Source organism: Cherax quadricarinatus, chromosome 14 (assembly GCF_038502225.1).
Source record: "Cherax quadricarinatus isolate ZL_2023a chromosome 14, ASM3850222v1, whole genome shotgun sequence".
Taxonomy (NCBI): Eukaryota; Metazoa; Arthropoda; class Malacostraca; order Decapoda; family Parastacidae; genus Cherax; species Cherax quadricarinatus.
In genome coordinates this window covers 41,305,593-41,317,976 of record NC_091305.1, presented here as the reverse complement: position 1 = coordinate 41,317,976, position 12,384 = coordinate 41,305,593, and the positions used below count along the sequence as shown (strand labels likewise).

General features: G+C 38.9%; 1 protein-coding gene across 7 annotated transcripts in view; it reads right to left on the bottom strand.

Annotated features, from left to right (window-relative positions):
- swm (Zinc finger protein swm) overlaps nucleotides 1-12,384 on the bottom strand; it is a 243,197-nt gene that overhangs the window by 35,008 nt on the left and 195,805 nt on the right. For all 7 annotated transcript variants that reach the window (XM_070084978.1, XM_070084981.1, XM_070084976.1 and 4 more), the window contains 2 exons: nucleotides 5,889-5,999; nucleotides 128-444 (listed from right to left, as the gene is read on the bottom strand). In XM_070084978.1, coding sequence (XP_069941079.1) covers nucleotides 128-444; nucleotides 5,889-5,999 — 428 coding nt within the window. The remainder of the gene's footprint in view (nucleotides 1-127; nucleotides 445-5,888; nucleotides 6,000-12,384) is intronic.

Genomic DNA, 12,384 nt, shown 5'->3' with positions numbered 1-12,384 from the left:
AAACATGCATCTAATAAGCCGTGAAATACAATAATACTTCTGTAATTTTAAAGGTCACTTGAATTCTGATGTGTAATCTTCTGTCAAGACAGTTACTGAACAGTGAATAAAGACAAAACTATTGTACCTTGGCAATCCATAAGGCGAGTGCCTAACAGATCGTGATGGGAGGTATCCTGAAGCTTGCTGTTGTGCTCTCAGCTGGTTCAGCTGGATCCGCAGCTTGGTAATGTCTCCTCCTTCTGCTTGAACAGAATACAGCTCTAATTCAGTGTCAAGGATTTCCCTGTCCACTTGGACTTTACTCTTGGGTACATCTCCACCAACCACTTGTGACCTTGTGGATTCAATGGCTGCCTGAAGGGACTTGATAGTTTCCAATACAACTTTCTTCTCTTCCGGTTTCATGTTAGCTTTGTTTGCCTCTAATTTGTTTACAAGCACCTGAAATGTATAAATAAATTAGCATTAAGAAAATATTTGGATATTATGAATGACATACTGGAGAAAATATTTATAATTTTAGTTTAATTTACATACTAAGAGCTGATATCATACCTTTGCTCACCTCAAAGCACACTAGCCCTAAATAAAGCATATTAAAATTCCCTTTCCCAAAGATACCACCCACCCACAACAGTCAACCAACACCTGAGTACCTAATTACTGATAGGTGAACAGAGGGACAATAGGTACGTATAAGGATGCCCACATCTCCAGCCACCCCAGGAAAGAGCTTTGGAGCCTTCAGTTGCAGGGCAACAGGCTAAAAGGTATGCTACACCCCCAAATGGCAAGATGTCCCAGCGATAAATCACTTTGACCCATATCCAACATGGGTGAGGTCACGAGCCAACTCGAGACCCAGAGAAAATAGTAAAAATGGTTCTAAGTAAATGTGCACATAAACAAGTACTTTCCTTTGGAAAGTCATGATTTCACTGCAAGTGGTCAAAGTGCCAGACAAATGGAAAATGGCATGCATTGTGCAAATATTTAAAAAAGTCAATAAGAAGAATACCCAAACCTACAGGCCTGTCTCTCTGGTATGTGTTGTTGTAGAAAAAGCCAGTAACCCTTGCAGGGTCCCCAGACCCTCTCCGAGACTTGTTCTCAGGGTCCCCAAATTTTAAAAAAAAAAAAAAAAATTTCTTATGAAAAGATAGAGAATCTTTTCCCGATCATAATGACACCAAAAGTATGAAATCTGATGGAAAACTTATGGAATTATGCTCTTGCGAAGTTAGCAATCTCGATGATGTTTACGCATCGGTGATTTTGTCCACTTTGAGCCCTATTTTCGGCTAATTTCACTGTACTAGTCGACAAAGATCATAACTATTTCGCTAGAACTCCATTTTTTCTATTGAATGAGTACAAGAAACCACCTATTTACCAATTTCAACTATCCAATAAAGTGGTCAGAATGTAGCAATTTTGCCAATTTCACACAAATTTCAAAAGATGCCAATTTCCAAATAGGGTCCAGAATAAACAAGAAAGACATTCCTGGCACTAAAATAACAAGTTCTCTGTTCGTTAGTCACATCCCCAGGCCCCTCTTATATTTCTTTGGCTTTCCACTTAGAATTTTTATTCTTACAAAAAATAGAAGATTTACTGTTATGCAGACTACTGCATTAGTGTAGAAATGGTATAAATAATATCAGTGCACTTGTGAAAGAATATTAGACTCATCAATTGACGTGTATTGGACGCTTGGCATGATTTGTTAACTTTTGAACTTTGGTAAAAATCGAACATTTCTGCTACTTTGAGCTCAATTTCAAAGTACTTTTCATTGTAAAACCAGTCAAAATCATCTCAATTTCTGTAATATGTCTTCCATTCTATAAAATGAGACCAGGAAAACTAGAATACAACAATAAATACCATACGAAAATACAGTGCAAAGTTGCTGTTTTAATCCAAAAACACGGTCAAAGTTTTTTTTTTTCTCATTGCGCACTGTGTGCTGCAGGATATTTTTTATACTGCGCACACTGACCACATAGACCCATTCTTTCATATGTAGGCCTACCAGCTTTCTCTCGCTAGATTTGAGAGCACTAGAATTTAGGCGTACTAATACGTCAAAAACCCTGGGGCATAAGCCGTACTAGTATGGCCGAAACCCTGAAAGGGTTAAAGAAAGATGGATAAAACACTGAAAGCAAATAAATGCATACTAAATAAACTGTCAACTTTTGAATAAATTCCTGTATAGTGTGTCAATACAGGACTAATGAATTACACTACAAGTCCCAGAAAACACTCAAGAAATGGATATACAGTGGACCCCCGGTTAACGATATTTCTTCACTCCAGAAGTATGTTCAGGTGCCAGTACTGACCGAATTTGTTCCCATAAGAAATATTGTGAAGTAGATTAGTCCATTTCAGACCCCCAAACATACACGTACAAACGCACTTACATAAATACACTTACATAATTGGTCACATTCGGAGGTAATCGTTATGCGGGGGTCCACTGTACAGAGTTCTGTAATTTCCCTTTCTTTATGACTCAGATAGAGACCAGAGAAAAGCTTGTTCATTAAGTGAAAAACATGAGAATCACATTTTTTCCAACAAAAGCTCAGGGTATAACTTCAGATACAGCGAACCCTCAGTTAATGATGCTATCAGATAGCGATAAAATCGGATACCAATGCGTTTTTGCGTCAAAATATTGGCTCGGCTAATGATGAAAAACTCAGTTAAGGATATTCGTCCCGAACGTGTCCGCGCAGCCTGAGCCCATGTACAAGGAGGTGTGCCATTGTTTACAAGCCATTGAGGACGATTCCACGCATACATGCGATATATTTTGTATTATTTCATTTTTTTAGTGCTTGTAACTGCTAAATAAGCCACCATGGGCCCAAAGAAAGTTACTAGTGCCAGCCCTGTGATAAAGAAGGAAAGAAACACAATAAAATTCAAGAAAAAACTCATAGCTACACTCCCTGTATGCCTGCTACACTCCTTATTCCCATGTCTTTTACATGTTCCTTTCATTCTATTTGGAGTTTTGTATATAGTGTTTCTTTTGAGTTCTTCATTCTTTCCATACCTAAGCAGCTGGAACCTATCACCACTGAATGTCATGTTGTTCTCCACTGCCCCCTGGTTAACCCTGCTTATGCCTTCCTGTAATTTTACAGTGTCCTCTACCGTAGCGACTTTCATGCTTATTTTAGTGTCATCTGCAAATAATATACAAAAGTGTGATGGGCGTTTTGATCTATGTCTGCTATAAGGATGAGAAACAGCAGAGGTGCCAGGACAGTGCCTTGGGGCACTGAGCCTCTGACCTCATTAATGTTGGATCTTGCTCTGCTTACTACTACTTCTGTTGTGTGTGTTAGGAACCCGAAAATCCATCTGCCTACCTTCCCTGTAATGCCCATGGCCCTCATTTTGTGCACTATCACTCCATGATCGCATTTGTCAAATGCCTTTGCAAAATTTGTGTAAATCACATCTGCGTTTTGGTTTTCTTCCATTGCCTCTGTAATTCTGTCATAATGATTCAGCAGCTGTGACAGGCATGATCATCCTGCTCTAAAACCATGCTGGTTCGGGTTATGCTGGTCAATGAAATTTGTAATCTGCCGTCTCATCACTCTTCTGAAGATTTTTATGTGAGAAGTTAGGGCTACTGGTCTGTAATTTTTAGCTAGTGCTCTACTACCTTCCTTATGCAAAGGAGCTATGCCTGCACTCTATATGGCCTCCAGTATTTCAACTAGATCTAAGCTCTTTCTCCAAAGAATACTGAGGGCTCGTACTAGTGGTACTCTGCACTTCTTTATAAATAGAGCATTCCATGAATCTGGTTCAGGTGCTGAGTGAGTGGGCATGTTGTCTATTTCTTTTTCGAAATCTATAGAACTTGTACTAATGTCCGTTAGTTGGTCTGCGCGGCCTTCTGCTGGAGTGAAAAATATTTCTGCATTTTCTACCTTGCTGTCATTTAGTGGGTTGCTGAACACCGACTCATACTATTCTTTTAGGATATCACTAATTTCCTGTTCATCGTCAGTATACAAATCTCCTCTCAATAATGGTCCAATTCTACAAGTAGTTCTTAGTTTGGATTTTGCATAGGAATAAAAATATTTTGGGTTTCTTGCAATATCCTGTATGGCCCTTTGTTCCTTTTATACTTCTTCTGTTAGGTATGACATCCTGAGTTTTTGCTCTAATTCAGTGAACTCTCGGCTAAGGCTATCTTTCCTCTGTTGCAACATATTTGTGTTTTTAATTAAGCAATTCAGGAACCCGTTATCTTCTTCTGTAAAATCTCCTACACTTTCTTATATCTGATCCTCTGATTTTCCTCAATGGTACACGCTTCATACATACTTTATATGCTTCTGTATTCAGCTTCTCTAGGCACTGGTAGGGATTTAGGGTGCTCAGGTCTGATTGCCAGGATATGTCTGATAATTTTTGGTTTATTTTTTCCCAGTCAATTCTATGGTTGTTAAAATTAAACTTACTGAACATTCCATCTCTAACATTAGTGGTGCAGTTCCCTAACTCTGAGTTAATACTCATTTGAACTTCTATGATGTTGTGATCAGAATATATTGTTTTTGTAACTGTTATGTCTCTGATTAGCTCCTCGTTGTTTGTAAATACCAAATCCAGGGTATTTTCAATTCTAGTAGGATCAATTAATTGTCTGTGGATCATTTACCAATACAAATTTTATTCTATAATTATATCTTGACTTAATCAAGTTCTTCCATGAGAAAAACACTGTCCCAATAAAAACGTGTTCTGTACAGTTCAATGCCTATACTCTAAAGGAAAAGTTTGGGATGTTTGAAGTTTAGAGGGACATCTAAACAGTCATATCTGCATGCCTCTGGCAAGACAGTGATAGTGTAAATGATGGTGAAACTTTCTTTTTTTTTGGGTCACCCTGCCTCGGTGGGAGATGGCCATCGTGTTAAAAAAAAAAAAACTAAATGCCTGTATATTCCCAACTTTCTTCACGTTCCTTCTGACTCACTCCCACACCCTTACAAATCATGGGCAGTATCACAGGTCAGGGGAGTATATATTTCAGATGCACAGAATACACAATACATCTAGACATTATTATAAAGTTATACAGCCTCTCCTCACTTAACGATAGAGTTCTGTTCCTAAGATCATGTAGGTAAACGAATTCGTCACTAAACAAGGAGCATACTATAATGGTAGTGGGTTTATGTCAACCATCTTTGATATTGTTTTAATGTCACCTTTGCACCATTTATAACATTTCAGGTATATTTTTAAATGTTTATACAGTAGTGCACTGTATATTGTAATAAACAGAATAGAGGAAATCAGCTCTAATACACATTATTTAGGTATGTATACTGCTCAGAGAACCCATCGTAAGTCAGAGTTGTCGGTAAACAAGTACGTCGCTAAGTGAGGAGAGGCTGTTCTACTATATATGTATAGCAGTACTACTTGCATAAAAGTTCTAGATAAATATCATAAAGCTCTAGACAATAAAAACTTGACCTCATGTTTGATGACTATGTACAATATAAATGCTGAGAATATTACAGAGTTAAAACTTATTTACTATAAATTTCCAACAGTATTAGATTACAAAGTGGTTCTTTTAACAGACACATCTATGTATTTCTTCTCTGTTATAATCTTTACAGTGTACATTGTAGTGCCAAATATAAACTTATAAAAGCAACACATTTGAAGGAGCTGGGAAGATATTAGAGCTTCCACAAAAAGCTTCAAGTACTGATCTTCATCAAGAAAACTCCCTTAATCTTCCCAAGTAGATCAAACATTTGGTTAGTAAATAATAGCAGCATCACACTACTTCCCACAAACCACAAAGAAGACAATCTTTGTACCTTGAGTTGTTGCATTTGCTTCTCTAACAAGTGTCTCTTGCGTTGCTCAACCTCGGATCGCAGTTTCAATGCATCGGCTTTCTGCTTTTCCACTTTATGCTTGGCTGCAACCTGTGAACAAAAGTGATGAATAATAACCTGGGAAAGTGATGACAGAAACCAAATGTCTCTAAGCAACACTTATGGACACCAGCCTCTTACTATTATATTTAGGAAGAAGCATTTAACCTGTAGGGGTCATACAGCACCTGGGAAATGAGAGGTAATGAGACTTTATTCAGAAGGGGCAGGTAGCTCTAATTCCATGGATCAAGAGCCTTTAATTACATCAAGGCACCCCCTTGAATGGAGCATCTTTGGAATGAGGTTGGAAATAACTACGGCATCAAAAAAGCAAGGCCAGTACCCAGAGTCAGATTAAGGTCTGTCTAGGTCTTAGTGTTGTTGTCCCTAACATAAATTCTAGTAGGTCCCTAGGTATACTTATTGTTGTAGTAACTAATGTAGTTCGAAAAGATCCCTAACATAATTCTAGTAGGTCCCTAGATATAATCACTGTTGTAGTCCCTAAGTAGACTCATTGAAGACTCCTAACATATATCTTGTACTACCAATGTTTAACCATTATTACAATTCCTAGCACATCTTTAACTCAACATACATCTCCTGCCAAGGAAGGGTGACCAAAAGAAGAAAAGTAATTCACCAGCATTCCCTGAACTGCCATCTTTCAAAAAGTGTGCTGACATCACAAATTAGATTACCTTCCTTCAGAATGCAGACACTGCCCTTCCCACCTCCAGGAGCCAAGTCCAGCAAACAGGTTTCCCTGAATCCCTTCACACCCCAACAGCACATTCATTAAAAAAAAAAAAAAAAAAAAATATCCATGCACTCTAACAGTCACACAAGCCTGCTGAATGCTCAAGCCACTAAAACTCAAAGCCTCTTGCACCCTTCCCTCCAACCATTCCTTGGACAAACCCTCCCCCTCTTATTTTCCAAGACAGATTAATATACCCTCGTCATTAACCTATCCCTTACCATCCTCTTACATGCCCACACTGCCTCAACTACCCCCTCATCACCTTTTTAATGTCTAAGGTCTGAATTCTCTGCACAATATTCACTTCACACATTGGTCTCAAACATATCTCCACTTCCTCTAACTAGCCTTTTCACTGCAGTATTTAAAACCAATGTTTCACACCCATATAACTTTTTGTGTGTTTCAACAGACACTTCAATACACCACCCAACTTCTTCCCCTTGTTTATTCTATGGTTCACCTTATTTTTCGACGACCATGGTTCACCTTATTTTTCGACGACTCGTCTGATGACATGTCTGCTCCCATATTCCTAAGCACATTCATGTCTTCCATACTCCCTCCATCCAATCTTATATTCAATCTATCACTGTCTAGACTTTTTGTTACCCTCATCACCTTGCTCTTTTTTGTGTTCATATTTAATTTCCTTCCTTTACATACTTTCCCAAACTGCACTAACCATTGTAATTTTTATTCAAAATCCCTTCAAAAAACAGCCATCAGGAAAGAGCAAATGGGATAACTTCCACTTTGTATCAGATCCAACATCCTTCAATCCCAGACACCTTAGTGTTTACTTCTTTCACAACTCGCTTATAAATGTCAAACAACCATGGTGCCATCACATAACCGTGTCTTAGACCTACTTTCACTTTAGAATAGTCCCCCCCCTCTCCTACATGCCCAAACCTTAGCCTCACTCTCTGCATAAAAACTTAACTGCTTTTAGTAACCTATCACTCCATACATTTGCAAACAGAGTGTATCAAGTTACTACCACTCACAATATAAGGAGTGAATCATATTATTTGTAATGCACTTAACTTACAACACAATGAGTGTATTAAGTAATTATCTACAATACATTTCTATTCACAACACAAACCAAACACATCCTTAGAGAATTTCTCAGAATATAGAAGATTTTCTACCAGAAAATGTGAATATTAATCTCAAATATTCACTAAATTCATCAACCAACATTGAGAAAATACAAATACTCAGTTATATCATGCATAGAAGTGAATCTGAAACAACTAATTCTACCAATGGGTAAAGTTATGCCACTATCTGTGTGCTCAAGTGATTCATCATTGTAGTTGTGGCTCACCAGACCACTAGAACAATTGGGGACATCCCCAGACCTACCAGCTGCAGCAGCAACAAAAATATCAGAATAAGCAGCTGTACTATCCTGCAAAATTATGTACTGAACAATATGTGGAAGAAACATCACAACACAGTCAGCTTATGTTGGCACACAAACCCTTATCATATGAATAATTATCACAACATTGTAAAAATGACTTAAAAGTCATGATTTATGCAGAAGAAAATGAAAAGATGAGACTGACATCCAGAGTACTGAACCACAATAAAACCATATGGTATTCAAATCACTCCACTACTTATAAAAGTACTCCCAAGTGAAGCTGAGCTTCATAACATGATGTGCCAACTGTCAACCATACCTTCACCTCCCTAGCTTCACAATCCCACTCTGCCACATTATCATTTATCTTTGTTGTGTATAAATTTGGGGTAGAAGGTAGGAGGAATAAGGGTCCTATGAGGAACAGCTGGAGGGAGGGGGAGGTAAAAGAGGCTTTGAGTTTTAGGGGCTTGAGCATCCAGCAGACTTGAGTGAGCATGTTGAATAAGAGTGAATGGGGGCAAGAGGCTTTCAATGGCTGCACTATTGAAGTAAGAGCAAGGTATCTTTTATGAAGGGATTCAGGGAAATCAATTATCCAGACTTGAGTCCTAGAGGTGGGAAGGGCAGTGTCTGCACTCTGAAGGAGGGGCAAGGACAGTGCAGTCAGAAGGTAATCCGACTGTGATGTCATCACACCTCTGGAAAGATGGTAATTGAATGAGTGATGGTGAAGGCATTTTCTGCTTTGCATCACCCAGCCTTGGTAACAGACCATTATGGAGTTTAAAAAAATTATAATGAAACTTTTAATAAACATGATAAAGCTTGTGCACAGCCAGTGTCTGCAATAAAGGCTTGATCTTATAAGAACGAAGGAACACTGCAGAAGGCCTACTGGCCCATGCGAGGCAGGTCCAAGTCTCCTACCAGCTTAAGCCAATGCACCCAACCTAGTCAGGTCAGGTCACATTGACTTAAGGGAGGAACACGGCAACCGACCTGGTAGCACAAGCTATCAGGTCCAACTCACACCCACCCACATCCACTCATGTATTTATCCAACCTATTTTTAAAACTACACAACGTTCTGGCCTCTATAACTGTACTCGGGAGTTTGTTCCACTCATCCACAACTCTATTACCAAACCAGTACTTTCCTATATCTTTCCTGAATCTGAATTTTTCCAACTTAAAACCATTGCTGCGAGTCCTGTCTAGGCTAGATATTTTCAGCACACTATTTACATCCCCTTTATTTATTCCTGTCTTCCATTTATACACCTCAATCATATCCCCCCTAATTCTATGTCTTTCTAGAGAGTGCAGATTCAGGGCCCTTAGTCTATCCTCATAGGGAAGGTTTCTGATACATGAGATCAACTTTGTCATCCTCCTTTGTACATTTTCCAGAGAATTTATATCCATTCTGTAATACGGTGACCAAAACTGTGCAGCATAATCTAAATGAGGCCTAACCAAGGATGTATAGAGTTGAAGAACAACCTGAGGACTCCTATTATTTATGCTTCTTGGTATGAAGCCAAGGATTCCATTAGCTTTATTGCGAACACTTATGCACTGTTGTCTTGGTTTCAGATTACTGCTAACCAGAACTCCTAAATCTTTTTCACAATCCGTAATATTAAGATCTACATTTTAGTTTATATGTGGCATGGTTATTGTCCTGTCCAACATTTAGAACTTTGCATTTGTCTATATTAAACTGCATCTGCCACTTCTCCGACCACTGCATCAGTCTATTCAAATCTTCCTGGAGTGCTCGAATGTCTTCGTCAGAATGAATTCGATGGCCTATTTTGGTGTCATCGGCAAACTTGCCGATGTCGCTCTTTATGCCCTCATCTATGTCGTTTATGTAGATTGTGAACAGCAGGGGGCCCAACACTGACCCCTGTGGAACACCGCTCGTGATGCTTCCCCACTCTGATTTCTCCCCATTTATGCAAACTCTCTGCTGCCTATTTGTCAACCATGCCTCTATCCAGGAAAAAATTTCTCCTCCTATTCCATGTGCCTTAATTTTCCTCAATAGTCTCTGATGTGGGACCCTGTCAAAAGCCTTACTGAAGTCCATATACACAATATCATATTCATTACCATGATCTACCTCCTCAAATACCTTAGTGAAAAAAGTTAATAAATTCGTAAGGCAGGAACGCCCCTTTGCAAAACCATGCTGAGATTCGTTGATTAATTTATGCTTTTCAAGGTGGCTACAAACTGCCTCGGCAATTATTGATTCCATAAATTTTCCCACTATGGAGGTTAGGCTTACTGGTCTATAGTTCGAAGCTAAGGACCTGTCACCTGTTTTGAAAATAGGTATCACATTTGCCATTTTCCACTTATCTGGCACCATGCCAGTTTGTAGTGATATGTTGAAAAGATTAGCCAAAGGTGTGCTAAGCTCCTCTTTACATTCCTTTAGAACCCTTGCATACAGTTCATCAGGGCCTGGGGATTTGTTAGGTTTTAATTTATCTATTTGCCTAAGGACCATGTCACTTGTGACCCTAATCGTGCACAGTTTATTATCGTCCTGTTCTACATAATTTTTCATTACTGGAATATCGCTGGTATCCTCATGTGTAAAAACTGAGAGGAAGTATGTGTTAAAAATTCTACACATTTCCTTATCACTGTCAGTGAGCTGACCCGAGGAACTTTTGAGTGGGCCTATCTTGTCCCTGATCTTACTTCTGTATACCTGAAAGAATCCTTTTGGTTTAGTCTTCGATTCTCTTGCAACTTTAACCTCATAATCTCTTTTTGCTTTTCTAATTCCCTTTTTTATTTCTCTCTTTAATTGAATATATCGATTTCTTAATTGCCCCTCTCCTCTTTTGATTTGCTTATATATGCCTCTCTTTTGACCAATCAGATATTTTAATCTATTGTTCATCCATTTAGGATCATTTTTGTTTGATCTGATTTCCCTATTTGGAACATAATTTGACTGAGCAGCTAGAACTATGCCCTGGAAAGCATCATATCGGCAACCATCACCACCTACCTGACCCTTAGTCAGGTCATTCCAGTTCAGCCCACCTAAGTAATTTTTCAGTCCTATGAAATCAGCCAAGCGAAAGTCAGGGACAGAGACTTGATTGCCATTATTAGGGGAATTCCATGATATATTAAAACTGAGTGATTTGTGATCACTTTCCCCAAGCTCATCATTAACCTCAAGATTATTAATTAGTGTTTCCCTACTGGCAAGAACCAAGTCAAGGAGATTATTTCCTCTAGTTGGCTCTGTCACAAACTGTTTTAAAAAACAATCCTGGATCGTATCAAGAAAGTCACCTGACTCTAAATTTCCTGTCAAATTGCTCCAGTCAATCTGTCTATAGTTGAAATCTCCCATTAGCACAACATTTTCGTATGTAGATGCCTTACGAATTTCGTCCCATATAAGTTTACTGCACTCCCTTTCAAGATTTGGGGCCCTGTAAATCACACCCAAAATTAGTTTTTCTCGACCCTCGAGAAGCTGTAACCAAACAGATTCAGTGGCTGACGCTTCTACTTTTATATCTTGTCTAACACAACAATTTAAATTGTCTCTGACATACATCGCTACTCCACCACCCTTCCTGTTGACCCTGTCAGTGTGGAATAATTTATAGCCTTGTATGTGACATTCAGAGGGCATCTCTCTATCTTTCAGATTGAGCCAGGTCTCTGTTATAGCAATAATATCTATGTTTCCTGCACTTGCAATTAATCTTAGCTCATCTATCTTATTTCTTACACTCCTGCTATTAGTATAGCAAACCTTAAGGGAGCTAGTCCCTTGCTGTCCTCTGCTGTCCCCCTTTGTTTGCTGACCTGATCTATTGTCTTTATTTATAACTTCATGCTGAATGCCTTTTATACATTTACTGATTCCAACCCTAGTGTTGCAACCTGCTTGTTTCCCACACACACCCATACCTCTATCTTCTATCAGTTTAAAATCATAGGCATTTCACCAATGTCCTTCTCAATTGAGTTTGCAAGTGCTACCACCCCAGCCCCAGAGAGATGTACCCCATCCCTTGCATACATATCATGTTTTGCCATAAAAGTTGTTCCAGTTGTCAATGAATGGGATTGCAAGTTCCTTGCAGTATCTGTCTAGCCAGCAATTTACACCAATTGCCCTAGACAACCATTCATTTCCTACTCCCCTTCTAGGCAAGATGCTACATATGATTGGGACCCCTTCCTTAGACTTAAATGAAATCTGTAGCTGACCTGTACTTACCTAGCAGCTCTTCTCTCCT